Source organism: Lynx canadensis, chromosome C2 (assembly GCF_007474595.2).
Source record: "Lynx canadensis isolate LIC74 chromosome C2, mLynCan4.pri.v2, whole genome shotgun sequence".
NCBI classification, from domain to species: Eukaryota; Metazoa; Chordata; class Mammalia; order Carnivora; family Felidae; genus Lynx; species Lynx canadensis.
Window position 1 is genome coordinate 9,249,947 of NC_044311.2, and position 25,330 is coordinate 9,275,276.

Below are 25,330 nucleotides of genomic sequence, written 5' to 3' on the forward strand. Positions count from 1 at the left end.
TCATCTCGGTATGTGAAGATTAGCCCCTGAATTCTGCTTCTTGGCTACTCACCAAGCAACAATGGTCGCCAATGGCAACTGTGTAGCAGTGGCTAAGAGAGGGTGGTACAAAGTTAAGACACTGGCAGTCTGCAGAGACCTCAATCTAGAATCTGCCTTCAACGATGAAGAAAGCCATGCTGTTCTAACAAGGTACTGCAGCCAGGACTCTGAGCAGCTCCCCTAGGAAGAGACGCATATCCTACATTTCCACCCTTCTCTGCCTCCCCTTGGCAACCACAACCAGACCTGACCAACAGGAAGGGAGAAGCCAGTCCAGACAGGAAAAACAAAGGCAAACACATATTCCAGGTACTGCCACACTGTCCTGCTAGACCCTTTTTTCTGTGTCTAATGAAGGAGCGACTGAGGCGGGGGGGGGGGGGGGGGGGGGGGAGGGGGGGGTTAGACAATACATGATACACCTACATATCTTTATCGAGGATTAAATGATATTTTTATTTGGGATCAGCAGAACACAACCACACCAGCTATGTAAATGTTTTCTGAAGAAACCAAGTTAGGGGCACCGGGGTGGCTCAGTCAGTTAAGCATCTGACTCTTGATTCTGGCTCAGGTCAGGATCTCACAGTTTGTGGGTTCGAGTCCCCCATCAGGCTCTGCACTGACCGCAAGGAGCCTGCTTGGGAATCTTGCTGGCTCTCTCTGCCCCTCCCCCACCCGCATTCTCCCCCTCTCTCTAACTAAACACCAATTTTTTATTTTTTTTTTTTAAATTTTTTTTTCAACGCTTTTTATTATTTATTTTTGGGACAGAGAGAGACAGAGCATGAACGGGGGAGGGGCAGAGAGAGAGGGAGACACAGAATCGGAAACAGGCTCCAGACTCTGAGCCATCAGCCCAGAGCCCGACGCGGGGCTCGAACTCACGGACCGCGAGATCGTGACCTGGCTGAAGTCGGACGCTTAACCGACTGCGCCACCCAGGCGCCCCAACACCAATTTTTTAAAGAAACAAAGGTACCATTGTACTTCATTAATATTGAGTCTTTTAGGGCCTGGAATATTTAAAAGCTATGGCACAAAGAACGTAACCTCAATACTGTGGTTTTGAGCTTGCTATATACATATCTACTATTATTCACTTGTTACTATGTTCTTAACAGTCGGCCCACCAACACTCCTCAAATAGTAGAAATACAAAGGAAGCTCATTTTAAACTGCAGTTTTCTGCCTCAGGGATCAGCTCTGATTAGTTCTGTTTTGTGCAATTCTCTCCATCACCACTTCTCTTTCCAGGTTTCTTTCATCTAATAGAAAATTAAATGTGATGCTCTGCTAGGTTCCCAAGAATTACTAAATTATATCACATTCAAATATATAAGCCTCACAACTGCTGCTCAAAAAATATTATAACAAAGGTATGTGCATAGCCCAGGTAAAATGAGCATAAAAACTGCAGCAGAAAACACAGAAGCTAAAAATTATTCTGTAAGACGTCAGGTAAGAAATGAAATGACTTCTACCATTATAAGAAATTAGGAAACATGCCTTTTAAGAATCCTTTGATGTGAGAGATTTAATTTGTATGCAAAAGTGACTCAAACACGGCAATTCCCCCAAATGATCCGTACTTCTGCATCATGGCTTAATACAACAAATCCAGAACGTTTCACTTCATTCTACACAAAGACCTGAATACTATTCAACCGTTGCTTTGTTATTTTCAAAAAATTTCTCTCACGCTGTCCAACAAGTAACAGAAAAACAAGTTTGTTTTGCAGGAGGTAGGAGGGCAGAGTCACTGCAACTAACAACGTGGGGGATTAGGATTGATAACAGGCTCAGCTCAGGGCTACAAACAAGCCAGGAATGGTTTCACAGTATCTGATGTAACAGATGGCATCTCTCAGCCCCTCAACACAAAAACTCCTGAGGAGGCTACATCCAGGCTGGAGTGGCGTACAAAGCACTGTGACGCTATGTAACTGTTACAAAAGGCGGGGGGGGGGGGGGGGGGGGGGGGGGGGGAGACAAGTCTTTTTTTCAGGAAAAGATCTAGCGCCATTTTTACAAACTGCCGTCACAGAAGATCCAGCTCAAATGTAGGTTTCAGAAAGCAAAGTATTACCAGAAACATGGCTAGTTTTTCAGAAGTTCTTCCCACAGGCTACATTTTAGCAAGTGCTTTGTCTTGAGTTGCCACACACGGGCAACACACGACACTGTTGTCAACGGAGTCCTGATGACGGGCCAAATTTAAATAGCCCCTTTCCAAAGAGAGAAATCATTTTCTCTGAGATGCTGGTTGAAAACCTAGCTCTCTTTTTATGGTTCCTGTTGCCCTGTCAAACAGCAAAGGTAATAACGAGCCTAACTCAAAGTGATCTGGAGGTCAGACAAGGCTGATGTCCTTCTCACTCCTGGTAACGTTCCCAAACCTTCCATCGTGACAAAGGACCCACAATTCAGTCTTGCATCATCATATTACACTAGCCTCCCTGGTGCCCTGGGCTACGGACTCCCCAGTCCCTCCTCTTCGCCACTGAGGACGCTGGCTCCTTGCTCCTCACCTTCCTTCCCACCTGTACTCCTGTCCACACCTTCATCCAAGCGGACATCCACACCCAGCACCCTGACCACACGGTTCCTTGGCCTCATCACTCAGCTCCTTGGCCTGTTCCTCCACCCCAACTCAGCCGCTCACCACACAGTCCCATCCCAGACCCTGAGTATACCTGTAGTACTTCTCAAATTCAAATACTCTCTAATCTCCACTCACATCTTTTTAAGATCCTTTTTCAAAGCCCTTCCACAATAGTTGTTAAAACTCGACCGTACCATCCAAGCCAATGAGCACGCTCACTTCTCACGGACTTGCTTTCCTACAAGGACTGGGCTCTGGGGCCTAAAACTCAACACCATAGGGCCTTATGTGAAAGGGTTTAGAAGTGGCCTCGCGCCCTCCAATGGACTCAACCACTCCTGTGACTGAAAACCAACTGTCTTCTGGAGAGTATCCTACAACTAGGCAGATTGGTTCCTTTCACCTGAAGTTCTTTACAACAAGCTTGGTCTACGGAACCCTATTTTCTTTTCCTGGTGAGCCAGCTTTCCCATTCAGGAAGAGGACAGCTTCATAGCTTCTCCTCTACTTCACATACGCTGGACACCCACTCCCCTCTTTCTGATGGTGACCTTGATGTACTTCCATTGCCAGAAGCCAGTAGATGAAGACCCTGCATGTTTTCACCACCAAATCACACCCCCCTACCCCACTCCACCTACCGTTATTAATCCTCTCTTCCTCGTTATAGTGGATACAGTGCCCCTTCTCTGACCTACGGCCCATCACCCTGCTCAGTCATTCCCTCCTACCCATGTGAAGGATTATATGCTTTCAGCTAGCCCCTCACTAGCCTTTATCTTCAATGCCTCCCTCTGGAGTCAGTCTCTTCCACTGGCATGGACATGTGCCTCGTCCTCACAGGTAAACTGCTTTATCTAGATACGTACCTACCACTTGCTCACCTCTGTTTTTCTACACAAGCATTCCCAACCATTACGTGCTTCTTACCACACAAACAGTGCTTATGAAAGGTCACTAATAACCGTCCCTCTGGCCACGTCCAAGAGAAAGGTCTGTTTTCAACTTAACCTAAATCTGAGAAGCAATAAAAAGGACGAGCATTTTCTCGCTGTCCCTTCCCTTCTACTAAAGTAACCATCCTGAGCTTCTTTTTGCTTCACCACGGTTCCTTCGTGGGCTCCATTAGGACTTCCTCTTTAATACCCTTTGTCCTTTATAAAGCTCCACGAGGACAGGGACAACGTCTTTTTTGTTTATCGTTCTGTCTCCAGAACTTTGCCCAAAGAAAGTGCTCGTTGAGTATCTGATGATGAGAGGCCAAAAATAAATAAATAAATAAATAAATAAATAAACCTTGATCCGTACCTAATATCCCATACAAAATTAACTCAAAATACATCATAGGCCCAAATATAAAATCCAAAACTTAAGCTTCCCTCTCAGCGCAGCCAGCAGCATGTCGGTCTCATAAAAATCCCAAACTGCAAGTATTTACAAAGAAACACAGGAAAAATGTTTTGTGGTCTTGGGAGAGACAAAGTTTTTTGTTTTTGTTTTTGTTTTTACGTTAGATAGGAAAAGCGTGATCTGTAACAGAAGAAAGCTGAAACTTAATCAAATTTGACTTTTGGATTACAATATAAAGAGAAGAAACTGACAAGCCACAGACTGGAAGAAAACACGGAATATATAAAGCACTCTCAGATACAGACATTTAGATACACAGCTAAATATTGAGAGTTGGTAAACGGATGGACGATACACGAAGACAGATAACTCAGTAACAGACGGCTCAGCGACAAGAAAACAACTTTAAGGAACTCTGGAGATGACGATTTCCCCAAAATGGGTTGCTCTACACCCATCTGGTGTCACCTCTTTCAACCACGTGCTTCCCAACTGCAAAGTGGCTCAGATCATCACTGGTCACACCTACGTGAGGACACCTCTACCATGCTGTTGTCACTCATGCTACGTTGCCTGTCTCGTATTTTCTCATAAGGCTAAATTAACTTGACGTTGAATGAAAATCAGGGTAAATATAAATATATATTAATGCACACACCATTACATATGTACATCCTGCTATACATACAGGGACTGAATTCACCAGAAGTCATCTAAGCCCAGAGCTTTTTTGGCGGGAAGGTTTTCAACAATGTATTAACAGACATAGGGCTCTCCAAATTTCTCTTTCTGATTAGGGCAATCCCAGAAAGTTGTGTCATTCAGGCAACTTGCCCATTTCATTTCAACTGCAAGTATGCAGACCTAAAGTCATTCAGATTATTCCCTTAAGACCTTTTAAAGGATGTTGGATTTATGCTGCTCTCTCCCTTTTAGTTCTGACATTGGTAACTTCTATCTTCTCTGTTTTTTAATCAATCCGGCTAGAAGTTCAATAATTTTAAGTTACTGAAGTATGAACAACCGTTTTCACTGGTTTTTATCTATTACTACTTCCCTGATTCAATGATTCCGGCTCTTATTTTTAGTATACCTTTATTGTCATTGCATTGGGTTTAAGTTGCTCCCCTCTTTCTAGCTCCTCCTATTGGAACTTAAAAGTTATTTTCTAATATGGTGGTTCTCAAAGTATAACCCCTCAACCAGCAGCATCAAAAATCACCCAGGAACTTTATTAGAAATGCAGATTACCATGCCCCACTCCAGACCTACTGAATGAGAAATGATGGGGGTGGGGGAGAGCCAACAAACTGCACCTTAACAAACCTCCCAGGTAATTCCGACGCACACTAGAGTCTTTGGAACTCCCGTTGTAATAGGGGCATTTCACGCTATGGCTATTTCCCTCTTGATTCCACGTTAAATTCCCCCCAAGTTTTTGATGTATCAGGTGTCCATTATCATTCACTTTACAGTATTATTTAAATCCTCTTGAGTGTTCTTTATTGGCACATGAGTTGCTTAGAAGTGTTTTATTTCCAAACATTTGGGGGATTTTCCAGATTTCCTCCCGTTATCTATTTCTAACTTCATTTCACTGTAGTCAGAGAATTTAGTCTAAATTTTAATTAACATCATTAATCCAATTTATTTTAATCCTTTGTTAAGATACAGTTTTTTGTGGCTGAAAATGTCATCTTAGGGAACATTCAGTGTGTACTTCAGGTGAATGTGTTTTACAGTTGTTGGAGTTAGTGTTCTATAAATGTCAAACTAGTTCATTTTCATCTGTATCATTCAAATCTTACATGTTCTTTCTGACTCCTTGTTTAAAACCTATCCAACAATCCGAACGGATTTGCCTACTTTTACTTGTAGTCCTAGCAAAGTTTTCTTCATCTATTTTAAAGCACTATTGACACATACAGATTAAGGACTGTTCATACTTCCTAACGAATTGAAACTTTCATTATAAAATACTCAGCCTCATCTCTGATAATGCTCCCTTAATGTCTACTTGGTTATTAATATACCCACACAAGTTTTCTTGTTATTAGTGTTTCCATGGTATATCCTTTTTGCATGTTTTTCAGCTTATCTTTCTCTTTAAGGTAGGTCTCATTTAAAGTGTACATAGCTAGGTTTCTCTCCTTTATCCAGTAGGACCATCTCTCCCCTTTTGAATAGACTACTTAAGCCACGAACACAGACTGTAATTACTAATGTGGGGAGGTTTAAATCCATCATCTTGCTATATGGCTTTCCCTTTGTCCCATTTGCTCTTTCTTCCTTTCTTTCTACGTTGCTGACTTATTTTGAATTGAGCATTCATTTAGTATTCTATTTAATCCCTTCTATTGACTATTTAGCTATAGCTATTTAATTTTTTACTAGATACTCTGCAGATTATAAGAGCATCTGTAAATTATCACAATTCACTTTAAATCAACATTATAATATTTCATACACAACGTAACACAAATATGTTTATGCTACACATGAAATATAAAATGAGACGGAAGAAATACTTGGCAAGATAATTGTCGCAATTTTTCCAAAATTCATCATAGGTATGAGCTCACAGTGCCAAGAATCTTGTTGAACCTGGCCCAAGATATACCTACAAAGAGGACACTAGGTAGATGCTACTCAAACTGCTGAAAATATCAAAACTAAAGAGACAATCTTGAAAGCGATTAGAGAAGTACTATATATTACACACTGGGAAACAAGGACATGAAAGAATGCAGACTTCTTATCAGAAACCATCCACGCCATAAGACGATAAAACAATATTTTTAAAGTGTTGAAAGAAAAAAAAAAGTGCTATCTCAGAATTCTGTCATCTATGAAAACACTCTCAAAAATAAAGAAGAAATAAAGAGAAAATGGGTAAATTCATCTCCAGACAGAATTTAACGTGAAATGTTAAAGGAGATCTTTCAGGTTAAAGGGAAAGAGGCCTAGATACAAACCTGGGTTTTTCTAAGATATTTTAGGAACACCTTAGAAATATCTTAGAAAACATACTTTTTCTTAATCGTAGACTCACAGGGAGCCACAAGAGTCGTACAGAGAGATCCCATATTCTCTTCCTCCAGTTTCCCACAACGGTAACGTCTTGCACAGTTACAGTACAATATCAACAACCAAAACTGTGGCACTGGTACAGCATGTATGTAGAGCTCCGCATCATTTTATCACATGCGTAGATTCACGCAATCACAACAGAACTATTCCATGATCACCAAGACCTCCCTCATGCTATCCCTTTGCAGTGAAACTCCCCCTCTTCTCTCAGTATCCCTACGCCCTAGCAACCACTCATCTGTTTTCCAGCTCTGTAATCTTGTAGTTTCAAGAATAATATATTAACACAGTCTCTCACTCAGCACAACACCCCTGGAACCCACCCAAACTACTGTGCATATCAATAGTTCCTTCCTCTTTACCGTTAAGTAATATTCCACGGTAAGGATTGTGCCAAGGTTTATATGACTCACAAATTGAAGGATGTGCCAGTATTTTCAGGTTTGGGCTATTATAAATAAAGCTGGCATGAATCGCCAAATACAGACTTTTATATGAACGGAAGATTTCATTTCTCTGAAATAGAGTCCAGGAGCAAAACTGCTGAGTCATCTGGTAAACGTAGGTTTCGTTTTTTAGAAAACTGCCAAAATGTCTTTTACGCTCCCACCAGCAGTGGACAAAGGTCCAGTTCGCAGCATCTTTGCCAGCACTTGGTACTGTCGTTATTTATTAAATTGTTTTACTACACGTGTAGACACAGTCTTAGTTTGCATTTCTATAACGAGTAACAATGCTAAATACTTTTTCATGTACTTATTTCCCAGGCATATATCCTCTTTGGTGAAATCTCTCTCACGTCTATTGGCCATTTTCTAATTTTTTCATTCATTTGTTTGTTTACCATTGAGTTTTGAGAGTTCTTTACTATTGTAAACATGAGTTATTTGTCAGACATGTCATTTGCAAACATTTTCTCCCATGTGTAGTTTTTTCATCATCTTAACAGGGCCTCTGCCACAGCAAAGTTTCTCACTTTGATGAAATCCAATCTGCTGGGTTTTTTTGTTTTGTTTTGTGGGCTTTTTGGGGGGTGGGGGTGCAGGAGGGGCTTTTATGGATCACGCTTCTGGTGTCAAGTCTAAGAAATCTCTGAGCGTCATGAAGAGTTTCTCCTCTGAACCCTGTGGATAATCTTATTTTCTTGCAAAGAGTGTGGAGTTTTGTTGTCAAGCAGTTAAAATACCAGTCAATCACCTCAATCCTACAAAGGCTTGGTTTTCCTTTAGTCCTGAGGCACAGTTCTTAGACCTAAAGGGCAGCCCTTCTGGAATTTCAGGGGAAAGCCCCAAGTGTTTATCGAGTCCCTCTTAACTTGGTTGGACCTGACCCCAAAGCCTACCTCCCCAGCACTGGGCAACTGCTGAAATTTCTGCTCAACTCTTCAACCTGCCAGCTGCTGCTTTCTGCCTGGTTCCATGCAGTATCATTCAGCTCCGGCACAGCTTCCGAGTTAGCCAAGGACCGCAGAGGAACTGGCACACACATTTTGTGGGTCTTCCCTTGAAAGATTTCCCCCCTACTCTTTTTCTACTCTGTCCCGCAATGACAGATGCCAGCCTCGGTTCCTCGGCCCAGCAAAACTGTCTTGTTCTACCTGAACTCTGCTTCCCTGCATGAACTCGAACTCCTGCAGGGAAGAAGCCAACTAAAAGTACATCTCCCATAGCCTGCTTCCCTCCTTTGAATGGTGTGCCCTCACCAGCTTCTACAGAATTGCTTTCGTATTCTGTCCAGATTCATCCAACCCAGGTCTGATCTTTATGTTAATTTTTCATTTTGGAAGAAGTATACATTTATACCCCAAACATGATGAAACTCCGAAAACTGGTTCCAAATTTATATGGAAGACACTTTCTCCTTTTCTAGAATTGAAGATAAAAATCAACAAACTTGTTATCTCTCTGTTTGGATAGGTGGGTTGCTCCTCCCCACCCACTTCTAAATGCCCCGTTCACTAGTAGGGGTAGCTCATCTAGGGTCCTATCTCCAACTAATTGCTTCAGGAGAGGTTCAGGAGAACCTCAGGCTGCATCTTCTATCCTTAAATTGTACCAACTCAAAACCTGACAGGAATAACCCACCAACGTGCTTATTCTAAACAGTCTTAATGTCTTAATATTTCAGATTTCAGTTGTCCCTGTTTCTGACTTTTGAGAATTTCCCTTATTTTCTTGTGCATTCAGCTATTTTAAAGTCTCTTTGTAAAAGACTTTATCCCCGCATTTCTAGTTGTTTGTTTGTTTTTTGGGTGTTTTGTTTTGCTGCTGAAGTACTTTCAGGTTATCTAAGTAGCTAAACTGTGATAATTAGAAGGCCAGATGTTATTTTTATAATGAGAAAAAAATAGTAAATGTTACACGGAAAAGGTGGGGAAAAACAATTTTGTGTATGTACGTAAAATACACTTAAAAATACAGCCAAAATTGCAACAAGTATCCTTTGTTCTTCAAAGAAGTTTTAAGTTGAATAACTAGGATTGTGGGAAATTAGGACCATGACAGAACAGACTGTGCGTCGTTGTGCAGCAAGAAAATGCTCCAGGACTCAAGCCACCAGGGACAGCAGAGGAAGTGGTGCAATCATCTACGCTTCACTCTGAACAAGGGCTCCAAGTCAACACTCTATACCACAACCTCTAAAATACACGTGGGATCTGTCTCTAAATGCAGTTCATCGCATCCTGTGCTTAGAGTTCCAAAAGCACACAATGTTCAGAGAGAACTAAGTAAGTTAAATAATGCTTCCAATCACCATATATCCACTGCTTAATATAAAATTTAATTGTAAAACCAATTCAGTAGAAGGGTGAATATCACAGTGTTGATAATCTTAAGTCAAGAATTCTTGGGAGATATCATTCTGTTGAGCAATGAAATCACAAAATGTGATTATCCTACCAAAAAAAAAAAAGACATAAAAAACAAAATACAGGAGCCTGGCTGGCTCAGTCAGTGGAGCATGAGACTCTTGACCTTGGAGTTATATGTTCGAGCCCCACGTTGGGTGTACAGATTACTTAAAAATAAAATCTTAAAAAATAAGTAAATAAATTTTGAAAATTAGATTCATTTCAAAGTAATGACAATTAACAGTGTTGCATAGCATACTGAACTTAGTAAATTAATCTGTTGAAAAGAAAAAGAAAATAGCAATCAATGACAGCTAATACATTAACCCATCATAAACTAAAATTGTGCATTTCAATTTAGAAAAAGGTTAAAACAGTTATAACCCATATAATTTATTTCTTACTGTATATTTAACATGGCAGTTAAAGTGACGCTGCAAAGGAAAAAGATGCACCCCAGAATGCATAGATTTGGCCTCACCTCTTTAATCAAGTGATCAAAGTATAACTAATCGTGGAAACCTGACACTATCTGCTTCCTGGTATGATGAAATATGAAACACCCAACATCACCTATGATAAATTTTTACCCAAAAACAAAGTTTAATCTGAATCTAATCAAGCCTCTCAACCTAACTTACAGTTTATAGGAACTTTAGGGACTAGATGACCCAGAAAAAACAGACAGACGAATCCAGAATGTAGAACATTCTACAAGACAAGTAGCTTGGATTCTTCAAGAAATCAAAGCCATGGGGGATAAAAACGGGACGACAAATCCGTAAGAAATATTAGCACACCCTCCCCCCCTTAAAACCACCAGCGGATTGTAAAAACAAAAACTCCACAAGCCAAGTGGAGTTTCATCTAAAAACACAAAGGTGGTTTAATTTTAGGAATGCCAATAATTCCTGTTAATAGAGACAGAAAAACTATGCCATCACCTCTATAGATGTCCTATAATCAAATTCAACACTCATTCACGCTAAAAATAAAAACCTGGTAGAGCCTTATTTAACGAGATTTTATACGAAAACCAAGTATTAATGAGAATACAGAACACTAGAAATTCTTTCATTTTCGTTTTATACAACTTTTTAAGAAAATCATTTAGACTATCCTCTAATGTTGAACATATGCATACCCTATGATAAGGAATTCTAACTCCTAGGTTTACCCAACATAAAGTTCACACAACTATATCAAAATGAGTGTCCAAGAATTACTTATAACAGGGGCGCCTGGGTGGCGCAGTCGGTTAAGCGTCCGACTTCAGCCAGGTCACGATCTCGCGGTCCGGGAGTTCGAGCCCCGCGTCAGGCTCTGGGCTGATGGCTCAGAGCCTGGAGCCTGTTTCCGATTCTGTGTCTCCCTCTCTCTCTGCCCCTCCCCTGTTCATGCTCTGTCTCTCTCTGTCCCAAAAAAAATAAATAAACGTTGAAAAAAAAAATTAAAAAAAAAAAAAAAGAATTACTTATAACAGCCAAATATGGAAAACTACCCAAAGGTCCACCTCCAGTGGTGATATATCCATTTGAAGAAAATGAACTACAGGTTCCTAAAACAAGGATTCCCCAAACATAATATGGAACAAAAAAAGCTAGATACCAAAGAGTACATGTCATATGATATACTTTAAATATAATTCAAAAGCAGACAAAATAATCATAGTATTAGATATTATGGTAGTAATCACCCATAGAACAAAGGGAGAGACTAATGATTGGTAAAGGGTGTAAGGAATCGCCTGTTGTGCTGGTAATGTTCTATTTCTTAACCCAGTCTCAGTTTCCTGGGTTTTCATTTTGTGACAATTTACTGAGCATGATATATATGTTTTGTACATATTTCTGTATATCTGTAACTCTTCAATTAAATAAAAAGCATTATAATTTTTAAACCAAGCAAGCAAGCACAAAGTAATCCCTAAATCCCTAATCCCTAAATATGTAACACAAATTGAAAACACTATATGATTATATATCATGTCGGTAACAAAGAATTATTTCAGTCAACCTGAAACTCAGTATTTTAGCTGTATACATCATCCAGTGAATTATATCCCAAGGACCAAAACGAAAAACAAAACCAAACAAAATGCTACAAAAATACTTTAAACTGTACTTCACATTTTTATTGTTAGCAACAATATTGGATTGGTATTGTTTTTAAACTATTCTAAACCATAGGTTGAAGCAAATAATTATGTTAATATCATTAGCAGCCAAGATTTTCAGCTTAAAAGAAAAATAAAAATTTTAAAGAGGTAAAAACTCAAATTTAAATTGGAAATTGGAAAGATCAGTATGAATGGACTTATTTTTCATTTTAAGAAATAGTGTTTCCTAATTCTAACCTTTGGAAAATTCTAGAAGAAATGATAATCTAGGTAGCAAAGAGCACTCATACCCAGACTTTGTTCTCTAAGTACCATTTCCAATCAAAATTAAACAAAGTTCCTTAGAAAACTGATGTCAAAACTAGGGCTTAGTTATTCCCAAGCTAAGCCTGTGAAATCTTGTTGACAGAATGCAGGCAAGTTATCAGAGATAGTAGAGTCATGTTGAAAAGTAAGAAGCAAACTCGAAAGGGTTCCCATTGGACTTACTACAATTAAGGCATCAAAAAGACTAGTAATGCCAAAGACTGAAATACATAAACATACATATATTAATCCACAGTTCTTAATAATACAAAGAAAATCTCATTGGCCACATCAAGATTACCAACGCACCAACTCATTGTTCTGAAAAATAGTCTATAAAGGAAACAATCACTTATCCTGCCTTTGCTAAACAAACTAGATTTTCGGATAATAATGTAGTTGATATGGGCAAGTTCTCCTCGAAGAAAAACTCCCGACTGTAAGTAAGTGAAAATCATCATTTTTGCAACCCTAAAGGACTAAGGCGTTTAAACAACGATCAATGGATGCTAAGAACTATGAAGTAAAAGAGAGATGGGCAGCCCGGCAACAAGGCTGACAAAACCTGTAACCAGTGAGCAATCCTAACATCACCAACGATGAGGCAACCAGACATTGCCTGCCTCTCCCTGTGAGGCAACAGGAAATACACAGAACCAAGTGTGAGGAATTCCAATCACGCTCTCATAAAACTGAACTTGAATCTAATCAAGGCTATACATCAAAAATGGCAGTTCACAGGAAATGCAGGTGATTAAGGACCGTGTTAAATGACACCAAAAGGGTGGAATAAGATTTCCACTATTCCAGCTTTGGCTAAAACAAATGACAATTTGCCTTTAGTGGATGATAGTAAAAAAAAAAAAAAACAAAAACAAAAACAATAGGGAAATGTTTGAAATTAAGACTTAAGAGTCTACATTATCTAAATGCAACGCAAGACCCTATTTCAACCCTCGACCAACGAAAAGTTACAAAATGAATGTAGGAGACCGTCAAGAAAATCTGGAGAGTGGCTCTGATCCCATGGCTCCCTGGGAGTAACTAGTGTGGCTGCAGGAGACAAAGGAGGGCCTGTCCTCTAGGCACCACAAAACTCAGGGCACCACCAGCACAAGGTTCCCACCCCCAAAGGCCAGGACACCTCCACTCAGCAGCCCCCACTCACAGCAAGGAGCAATTAATGTGGGATTGAGCAGAAGCCCCAGAGCCCAAAAGATGACCCATAACCACTATAAACCTCATTGCTGATAACCTGTCCCTGTGCATGAAGGACCTTAATGGTCCTAGACCTGACTTGGTGCACGTTCCAAACTCCCTCTGTAATCAAACCCTCTAGTTGGACTCAGATAAAGGAGACTGGATTCCTATGTATAATGACAGATTTAAAATTAGACAATGATAATGATACCTACGATTACACTGTCCAGGAAATGACGTTCAATGAAAACTCTGTAGGTAAATGGAATGCCTCCATAATCCCATTACAAGCTAAACCAAATGCAGAGGAATGTTTTCTGTTCCTATCCGCATGTAAACCACAGCCATTCAAGATGGACATGTGCTGATGCCTACAAACCAAAGAGTAGCCATGACGTCCACATTGTCCCTGACCTGGGGGTTCTGGGATCCACATTCCGGCTTTCTTAGTAATACCGGGTTATTCATTCTCTGTGGTAATAAGATATACAAAGGTTTCCATCCAAATGGTCTGGACACCGTATGTTAGGATGTCCTGAAGCTAAAATGACTAAACAGGAATCCCTGGATGCTAGCCAGATCTAAGCTATGATCATTTGTACATCAAGTGAGTCCTCACAGGCGAGCGTCCCCATAAGCTTTCAAATCCCATTATTCAAAAAAGCTCTGGTTTCTATACATTTGTCAGAATGCTCTTCCTTCAACAAGGAGTTAATGAATTAGGAAAAAAAAATCACTTGTTAGTTTTTCTGCAATTACTGGAAAAAGGTTTCAACGATACCCTAAATGCTCTCCAAGCAGTACACGCTGAAATAAATGGTTTATCTCCAACGGTACACCAAAATGGGACAGTCCTTGAGGCCCTGACTGCCCAACAAGGAGCTGCATGTCCTGTAGTTGGTGAAATATTGTTTCCGTTGTTGACAAATCAGGAATTGTGACCCAAAGTCTAAAGGAGCCTAAAGAGCAGATAAAATTTTTCATCAAGTAAGTGACACCTCTCCCACAGACCCATTTTCTTGATTAAGCCTTGGCTCCTAGGAATCCCCGCTCTGGGAGATTTTTCAGTCCTTGGCTACTGTTCTCCTTACAACCATCAGATGAACCTCCCTAGTGGGTTGCATGCTCTCCAGGCTGTCAAATGCCTATTGACAGCCACATGCGCACCAAATGGCATCCTTAAGCATCAGGACATGGGAGAACATCAACAACAACCACAGAAGTGATGAAGACGGAGACCACGTGGCTTTCCAGCCTGACAACTCCTAACAGAAAACAGCGAATGCGGGACTCTCTGGCCTGCTGAGAGCACGACAAAAAAGAGGGTATCATTAAAATCCAACACGGAGACCAGACTTGACAATTTCCTGAGCAGACAAAACCAGTCAGTCATATAAGCAAAGCTTCATTTAACTCATCTTGCAAAACCGGCAAGGATGACCTCACCTTGGTCGCTTCTTGCTTATTCGTCGGGGTATCAGAGGTGAAACATAAACAGTCCCCCAAGCTGATAGGAGGATAACCACTAACCAACTCCCTTTAAGAAGACCCCAATGTTATCACCAAGCACTTTAAAGAATCCACACACACTGCCTTCCCAGTATAAAAGCTGCTTTACAAGCTCTAGCTCTGAGCCTCATTCCGTGTTTTGAGTGTTCCCGGTTCACAAACTGTCTTAGTATGTGCACAATAAAATTTTACTAATCACTACTGCAAAAAAAAAAAAAAAAATGGAAAAAAGAAAACAATCTGAATATTGACTGGATACTAGATGTCTCTGACTTCTGCTCAGGTCATGATCTTGCAGTTTGTGACTTCGAGCCCCACGTGGCGCTCTGTGCTGACAGCTCAAGCCTGGAGCCTGCTTCAGATTCTGTCTCTCTCTCTCTGCCCCTCCTCCACTCACACTCTGTCTCTCTCTCTCTCTCTCTGCCCCTCCTCCACTCACACTCTGTCTCTCTCTCTCTCTCTCTCTCTCTGCCCCTCCTCCACTCACACTCTGTCTCTCTCTCTCTCTCTCTGCCCCTCCTCCACCCACACTCTCTCTCTCTCTGCCCCTCCTCCACTCACACTCTGTCTCTCTCTCTCTCTCTCTCTGCCCCTTCTCCATTCACGCTGTCTCTCTCCCCTTCAGAAATAAACATTAAAAAAAAAAAATTAAAAAAAAACACTTGATTTGGTTGGGTGTGATACTGCTATTATAATATTTTTAAAAATCCTTTTCTGTTAGATATATATACTGAAATACTTATGCGTTAAATATGATATCTGGGATTTTTTTTCTTTAAACAAACATGACCATAAAGGGGAGGGGAAGGAGAGGGAATGAGACTGGGAGGGAGAGAAGAGACAGATGACAAACAACATTGGCCAAGTGCTGATAATTATCGGAAGTGAGCGGTAAATCCTTATGCTAGTCTCTCTACTTTGATGTATGCTCAAAGTTTCCACTATAAAAATGTTTGATGAAGGGGTCAAACTAGAAAGGCTGTTAACTTTCCTTCCAAGTTCTAAATTTCAGGGTTCTATATTCAACTTTTTCTGTAACATATGCTTACACTGCATGCTTAAGACTAAATCTATGTACAATACCAGGAATATTTCCTGAAAAATATTACACATAAGCAGCACAATGATTACGGGGTAGTAAGCGTGTCATCTAGAAGGAGAGGCTTAAGAAGTTGCCTGTCTCTGGAGAAAAGAAAAAGAACGGAATAAACGCTTCTAAATACACACAAGAGACCACGACCAGCTCTTCTCTGTCGCCATCGGTGAAAGTGCGAGACGAAAGAGACTTCCATTATACCACAAGGATAGTAAAGCAGCTATTTCTCCGTATCTTCCCTCTAACCAATGATACTGCCATACTTCCCTACCATTCTTTCAAGGGCTTGTTAAATCCTCCAGCGCTGACTCGGTGCCTCAGACACTCGTTGCTCTGCTGGCCAGGCACTGCAGAATACTAGGTTATAAAATGAGGTTCTATACTTTCTAAATGCCTAGAAGATCTTCAACCACAATTCTTTTTTTTTTTTTTTGGGGGGGGGGGGGTCCACCAGTAGTAAACCTACTAGCCAAGTCAGTATCTCACACCCAAAATTTTATTCGTGAAACCAGGAACACCCACAACCGTGAGTGTTACAGAAACCTGGTCTCAAGAGTCCTGAAGCTAAGCTTCACCGATGGGCTCCACGGGGCTCTCAAATCCCCTGGAATGACTGCACTTTCCTGGAGAGGCTGCCATGGCATTCATCTCAAACAGCAATAATCACTAATGGAATAAAACCACACGCCCTGCAGCAAGAACCCGAAAAAACCGGAAAAAGATGAAACACCATGTTGCATACCCGTTAAGCCAGCTTCTTGAGGCTAAGAGATAAACTCTTAAACTTCTGAAACTTGGTTTCTAGTGTTCGAGTGCCCTCTAGTGGCTGCTTCAATTGTGACAACCAACGGCTCAGAGCAGGAACGAATACAGAATGAAAAAGTGTAAGAAGTAACAGCATACAGGAGTACCTGGCACAATTCCAAGGTACTCTGTGCACTTCTCATTATCCAGAAGAACTTAGCTCACAACATAATATGCATAACTAGGAAGTTTCCCAGATATATCATGACCCACGAGTACATTTTTTTAGTAAGTATAATCTTCCCCAAGGTCCATTTCAAATTAATAAAACATCAGCAGCCCCCAGAAAAGAACAGTACACCAAGGAAAGACGCGAGAACCTCAGGAATTAACACCCATGCCCTCCCACCAATGGAGGCAGCATCAAGAATGCAATGGTATCTGATAAGGGACGGCCACCAGGAGTCGGGGGACACAAGGTATCCGGTCCCTGAGGAGGGACCGGCCAATGTGCTGGCCAACAAACACCCTGAGTCCGCACAGAGACAAGGTCAAGAACTTGTTCAAGAACCGCCCGATCCGCGCACAAAGATGCCAGCCAGGCGTGGGCAACCTCTCAGCACTAGCCTTGGCCTCCAGCCGGTCTTCCCAGACTCTGCCCCAAGGCACCCCCTCACCTGCACACCTTCCGTGACGGCTACCTACACACACACCTCTCCTTCAGGGTGTCCACAACGAAGGGGGAACTGACCCTCTAAACAAGAACCTTCTCACCCTCAGGACGTTTCTGAGTCTACAGATCGGTCTTTCCCAGAAAACATCCTACTGATATCTAGGACACCTGTCTATGCCTAGGAGATTCATTCAGGCTTGCCACCCAATGCTGTGGCTCACTATTCACGCTATTTAGTATTCCGCTCTGTGAGGGTGACACGCTTTGTTCTACTGTTGACAGACACGGGAGTTATTTCAAATTTAGGGCTATTACAAATCATGCCGGTCATACACATTCTCATGTGTCATTTGGTACCCTGGGTGACAAAGGAGGAGATGCTGGCTTACAGAGGAAAGATGTGCTCAGTTTTTTGTTGGTTTTTTTTATCTTTATTTTTGAGAGAGAGCGACAAAGAACAAGGGAAGGGAAGAGAGAGGAGGAGACACAGAATCCCAAGCAGGCTCCAGGCTCTGAACTACCGGCACAGAACTCAATGTGGGGCTCAAACCCACGGGCTGTGAGATCATGACCTGAGCCGAAGTGAGACGCTTGACCGACTGAGCCACCCAGGTGCCCGGAGATGTACTCAGTTCTTGAAGATGATCACCCAGCAGTCTTCCAGAGTGGCTGTGCCTATTTACATCCCCACCAGCAGCACAGAAGCCTTCCTTCTGCTCAGTACTTTCACCAACATTTAGGACTGAGGCTTTTTAATTTTTGCCAATCTGGTGACTGTCTTGATATTTCACGTTGGTTTTGGCTTGCAATTCTCTGATGCCTCGGTATTTCGAAATCTCAAAAGACAGCACATATCCAGATTGAGATCATTTTTTTTTTTACAGCATCTACCACTATGAACCTAGTCCATCCAAGTCACCATCACCATCTGAACTACTGCACAGCACAGGCTCTTAAAGTGCTTTCTCTGATTCGACCTTGCCCCTGTCCTTGTAACAGACAGAGTGATTCTCTTCAGACACAAGCTACATGGAGGCTCTCCGCTCAAATCCTCCAGTGGCTTCCCATCTCAGTCAGAATCAAGTCCCCAATCTGAGCAGGGCTTACGACAAGGCTTGGGACGACCTCGCCCCTGGCGACTTCACTAACCCCCTCTCCTGCCAGGAGTCTTCCTCTTGCTCAGTTCCAGCTACATCACCTCCATGCTGTTCCTCGAAACATGCCAACCGCTCCTCTGATCTCCAGCCCTTTGCACGTGCGGCTCACCCAGCCGAGGGACGTGCTCCCTCAAACCCTTCAGGTCTCTTCCTGGATGTTCCTACCCCAGGCTTTCTCTGGCCAACCCATCTAAAATAGTGCCACCATCACCTCATCCTTCCCAGACCCCACTATCCTCCTTTAGCTTTTCCGCTGCATCTATTAGCACCTAAACTAGATATCTGCTCTCTCTCCTCACACTAGAACGTACACTCCATCGAAACAGATTTTTATTTCTCTTGCTCAGCACTATACCCTGGTACCTAGTCTGTACTGTGTACACAGACACCAACAAATATTTGTTAAACAAGGAATAAAAGAGTATCAATACAAGGAAAAAAAGTATCAGGGACGCCTGGGTGGCTCAGTCGGTTAAGCGTCCGACTCTTGGTTTCAGCTTAGGTCACGATCTCCTAATTCTTTAGATCGAGTCTGGTGCTGGGCAATGTGCTGGCAGTGAGGAGCCTGCTTGGGATTCTCTCGCCCTCTCTGTCCTTCCCCACTCATGCTCTCTCTCTAAAATAAATAAATACAAAATAGTATTCATACAGTAAATATTTATAGTTAAAATAAATCAATACAAAATAAATAGAAAATAGTAGATGAATTTCTTCCGGAAGAACGTGCCTGGAATAATGGTCTTCCTGCACATAACACACTACCATACCCATAGCAGACAATAAATGTTCAAATAGTAAAAGAACAACGAATTTGCCTTTTTCTTTCCTATTCCCTTCTCCTCTACCCTTCCAGATCTTCTAAAGCAATGTAGAATTTATTTCCATATTACTATTCATTTTTTTAACACTGTATATGTATATATATTCTTTCTGAAGAATCCATTCTTTCCAGGTCACATGTCACAACATTAACAGCTACTATTTGGACTTAGATGCTAATGGAGTCACTGTCTATATTTGCTGCTGCTTTCTGTTACCTTAAGATTTGTTTACAGACAGCTGCTCAAGCAGCTTGCTCGAGTACAATTTTTTAGAAATGTGGGTGAAATTAAGATGGAGTCTCTGAATTTCTGAAAAAGTCTTTTGTCCTCAAAAATCAAACAACAGGATGGCTGTACAGAGAAATTTAAGGTCACACGATCCCATAAGTGTTCTTTTTCTACCGCTTTCTTAGTGTTGGTCTAATTCCACGGCGATCTTCAGCTGAAATAGTGGTACAAATAAATTATATGCAAGTCTAATTCGCTTTTGTTTATAACCTGAGTTTTGGTTTTCTTTTACTCTTTATAATTACAAATTTCACCAGGATAGGACTAATTATGGGTCTTTTTTCAGCATCTTGCCTGACATTTGGTGAAACCTTTCATCTAAAGATTGAGACTTTTTTCAGCTCAGGGTGAAATTTTCTTCTATTATTTCTTTCATGAATGTTTGCTTTGATCTCTTCTTCTGGAAATCCCATTATGTTTATCTTTGACAAGTGCTGTCCAACAGGAATACAATTCAAGCCACAAAGGTGATTTAAAATTTTCTAGGAGCCATATCAAAAAAGAAAAAAGTGAAATTAACTGTAATAATTTATCCATCCAAATGTATCCAAAAATATTATCTGCATAAAAATACATTATCAGAAATAACCAAATAATATTTTTATCCAAATAATATTCAGTCATTTGAAAATGTAGTCTATAAAAAATGTACAGGTGAGATGCTTTTTTCTTTTTTCATATGGAGTCTTCAAAATCTGGTATGTGTTCTCTACTTGAAGTTCATCTCAATTCAGATTACCTTTTTTTTATTTTTTTTAATGTTTATTTATTTTTGAGAGAGAGAGAGTGTGCGTGTGTGTGTGTGTGTCAACAGTGAGAGCAGGAGAGGCAGAGAGAAAGGGAGACACAGAATCTGAAGCAGGCTCCAGGCTCTGAGCTGTCCGCGCAGAGCCTGATATGGGGCTTGAACCCACAAACCGTGAGATCATGACCTGAGCTGAAGTCAGACACCGGTTTTAACCAACTGAGCCACCCAGGTGCCCCCAGACCACCTGCTTTTCAAAGGCTAGTGCCTGCCATACTGGACAGACCAGATCTTCCAGAACTATCTTCCATGATTTAAGTTCGTAATTTTTAACCTTTCTTTTTTTCTTCTGAATCCTAAGAGAATTCTTCCAGCTGATCTTCAGAGTTTGTTTATTTTTGAGAGAGAAACAAGAGCAAGTGGAGGAGGGGCAGAGAGAAAGGGAGAGCAAGAGAATCCTAAACAGGCTCTGCACCGTCAGCGAGGAGCCTGACACAGGGCTCAAACTCACGAACCATAAGATCATGACCTGAGCCAAAACCAAGAGTTGGACACTTCACTGACTGAGCCACCCAGGCGCCTCCCTGATCTTCAAATCCGCTCACTCCACTTCTAAGATACTCATCCTACTTATTACAGCACCTATATGACAGTCATATTTTATACCTTCAGGGCTCACTCTTCATGGCACGCTGCTCCCAAGCACTGACTGCCAATTTTGATTACCCAGCCCTCTAGAATGTCACGAACAGGTCTTAGAATTTTTCTTTAACTTCTCTTTCAACTCCTACAGCCACTCTATTTCATTGGAAACCCTTGTTCTGAGTCATGAGAAGCCACCCTCCAACTTTTGAGCTACTAAGCCTCTGTGATGAGTGATATTGCCCTAGCTGCTTGGTATTTTAGATTAAAAGTCTAGTTTATTCCTCTCTGATAACCAAGTTAGGTACCATCAGGGGTCACACTGGTCCCAGAAAACAAGAAAAAGGGTTAGACTTAGTGCCATTTCCTTTAGTAGCTCAGAGATCTCACAATTTGCAGAAAATGGGGATGGAACTGAAGCAAAGGAAATCCAGTGACCTTAAATGAACTGCCCATTTGTATCTATTCAGAAGAGGGCTAACTGGGATGCCATCCCAGCAACTGGCTGAGGTACCAGACAGCACAGTTACAGAACATTTTTCATCGCTACAGGAAGTTCTATTGGACAATACTTGGCTCAACAATTCCTCTTAAAGTCTCAAATACCATACCACCAGGTTCTGGCTCTACAAGATCCCCTCTCTTTCACACTTTCTCTTTCCTTCAGGAGTTCTTAACCTTGCCCCTAAAAGCCTTGGTTCTTTTCACCTATTTCAACTCTTGACACTCCCCAATCCAAGGGGAAACAGACACTCAAAAAGGCAGTGCAACAGATTTCACTTAGTGGGACTTGAATTTACTGATTAAGAGATGCTTCCCAGTATCAGTACTCGAAAGAAATGGTGTACACTTCAAAATATCTTCCAAGTATGCACGTCCATTAAATACTGGGGTCACAGTCAGAAACAACTGACAACTGATGAGGATGTAAATACTAACTTCAGGGTAAAAAGGAGTTTAATCTGAATTACGAGCTGTGCTTCACTAGGAAATAAATTAGGTATAATAAGATGTTAGAGAGACTACAAGGAAACTAGCAATGAAATAAACCTTCTCCAAAAATTACTGAAATAATAAGAGAGCCTGTAAGCCTTTTAACTCTGCCATATCACCTTTAATAACAGAACAGGTTGCAAATGTGTGGCTGTGTTTAAGCCTAAGAGCCTACTGAGCCTATTTTACAAATGCCACAACTCCACAAAGAAAAACTTACGTGAAGGTCTACGAAAGTTGCATGTTCTAAATCACAAAATCAGGAACGATTTTTTTTTTTTTTTTTTTTTTTTTTGCCATTCATAACATTTCAGTAATAAAACAATTACCTCAGTAACAGGTGTATTTTCCTGGAGCTCAGTTGTGTGTGAGGCCAGTAAACCAATCACCCGAGCAACCTTGGCCCGTCTGTAAATGGAGAAAAATAAGGTCTGAGGAGAACTAGGAAACCAAGTAACATCGCACAATTATGAGCATTAACATAAAATAAAAATGGGATGTGCTGGGGTAACCATGTACTCTCCCATGAATATGGCCCCAAGAAACGCACGCTCACGTACAGGAGACATGAACAGCAATGCCCTCTGCAGAACCGGTTGTGATGGGACTAAAGCTGAACAAGTCGTGCTTTAATAGAAAATGCAAAATAGGGGCGCCTGGTTGGCACAGTCGGTTAAGCGTCCGACTTCAGCCAGGTCACGATCTCGCAGTCCGTGAGTTCGAGCCCCGCGTCAGGCTCTGGGCTGATGGCTCGGAGCCTGGAGCCTGTTTCCGATTCTGTGTCTCCCTCTCTCTCTGCCCCTCCCCCGTTCATGCTCTGTCTCTCTCTGTCCCAAAAATAAATAAAAACGTTGAAAAAAAAAAAAATTAAAAAAAAAAAAAAAAGAAAATGCAAAATAAAAATTTTGGAAGGCCTTAACCACAGAGGAGAAGGAAAATGTAATTAACCGTTTTATTTCTGAGTCGAGCAGTATTTGGCTGAAGGTTATGTTCCACTTGTTAGGCCAATAATTGTATACATAAGAGAGAAAATATCAGAACAGTTAAACATTTACATATCCACTTCTACAGTAATTTTTATAAGCATGGATCATATACATATTGTCCCAAAAACTACTAGTTTTAGTGAAGTTTCTGTTTCATTATCCAACAGAAAATAAGGTTGATAAATTATTAAATATCATTTTCAGGTGGAAAATTTTATTTCATGGAGAAAATTAGTCATAAGATTTTTTTAATTCGGAAAAAATGGTTGAATGTGTGAGTTGATAAGAACCGTATTCTTTTTCCTTTTTTTTTTTTTTTTTTTTGAGAACCATATTCTTATTGATGCTTGCACATTCTCTGGGCTAATCAGTGTTCATGTCAGCCAGAGAACCTCTGCTTTCCTGGTTCTTAAGCTACACAGGACCCATGGAGGGAAACAAATCACACTGAGAGAAGAACCATAGGAAAGTGTTTATGTTGTCAGAACTCTAACATACAGACATAATTCTAACGGATTTCAACACTTCTTGAATTAGCCATTCATATGTCTTAACCATATACAAACTGAAAAAGTCCTAGGTTATTTGTATGATTAGTATTCTGCCTCTAAATAAAAAGAGTATACTGTTTTTTAAATTTTAATTCCTTAGTCAACGTTATGGAAGTTTCAGGTATACAACAGTGACTCAACAATTCCATAAATCACCCAGTGCCCATCATGTCAAGTGCACTCCTTAATCCCCATCCACTATTTCACCCATCTCCCCACCCAACTCCCCACTCAACTAACCATCAATTTGTTCTCTACAGTTTAAGAGTCTGTTTCTTGGTTTGTCTTTTTTCTTTGCTCATTTGTTTCTTAAAATTCCACATACAAGTGAAATCATATGATATTTACCTTTCTCTGGCTTATTTCCCTAGCATTATACTCCAGCTCCATCCATGCTGTTGCAAATGGCAAGATTTCATTCTTTTTATGGCTGAGTAATATGCCATTGTGAATATATACCACATCTTTTTTACCCATTCACCTATGTATGGACACTTGGGCTGCCTCCATAATTCAGCTATTGCAAATAATGCTGCTATGAACATAGAGGTGCACGTATCCCTCTGAATTAGTGTTATTCTTTGCATAAATACCCACTAGTGTGATTACTGGATCGTGGGGTAGTCCTATTTTTAATTTTTGAGGAACCTCCATACTGTTTTCCACAGTGGCTGCACCAGTTTGCATTCCCAACGGTGTACAGGGCTTCCTTCTTCTCCACATCCTCGTCAATACCTGTTGTCTCTTGTGTTTTTTATTTTAAGCCATTCTGATAGGTGTGAGTTGATATCTCGTAGTTTTGATTTGCATTTCCCTGATGATGAGTGATGTTGAGCATCTTTTCATAGGTCTGTTGGCCATGTGGATGTCTTCTCTGGAGCAATGTCTGTTCATGTCTTCTGCCCACAAATAATTGGATTATTTGTTTTCTGGGTGTTGAGTTGTAGAAGTTCTTTATATATTTTGGATACTGATACTGATATGTCATTTGCAAATATCTTCTATCCATTCCACAGGTTGCCTTTTATTTTGATGTAGTCCCAACAGTTTATTTTTGCTTCTGTTTCCCTTGCCTCAGGAGACAGATCTAGAAAAATGATGCTTTCCCCGACGTCAGAGACATCACTGCCTTTGCGCTCTTCTAGGATTTTCATGGTTTCGGTTCTCCCATTTAGACCATTCACCCATTTTGAATTTATTTTTGTGTATGGTGTAAGAAAGTGGTCCAGTTTCATTCTTTTCCATGGAGCTATCCAGTTTTCCCAAAACCATGTGTTGAGGAGATTGTCTTAAAAAAATTATACTTTAAAAGTGATCAATTTGGAAAAAAAAAAAAAAAAAGATTGGTAGGACATTGGACCAGAAGTTACAAGGAAAAGCATCTAGTCAGTGATCTGCCACCGACCCATTTTGTGACCAAGGCCAAGTCAATTATGCTTCAATTTCCAAAGGCGTGAAATTTCAAGGGAGAGATGGATTAACTTCTGAATTTTTTTTTACAATGAAAACACAAATGCTTAGTATCAGAAACTGACTAAAGAATTAGAGGACGCAGAGCAAAA

At 40.8% G+C, this 25,330-nt stretch overlaps 1 protein-coding gene across 1 annotated transcript in view; it reads right to left on the reverse strand.

The window, feature by feature from the left end:
- The window catches only part of ULK4 (unc-51 like kinase 4), a 572,731-nt gene that overhangs the window by 491,085 nt on the left and 56,316 nt on the right, over positions 1-25,330 (reverse strand). The window contains 1 exon segment of the mRNA XM_030328370.2: positions 22,561-22,639. Within this exon segment, the coding sequence (XP_030184230.1) occupies positions 22,561-22,639 (79 nt within the window).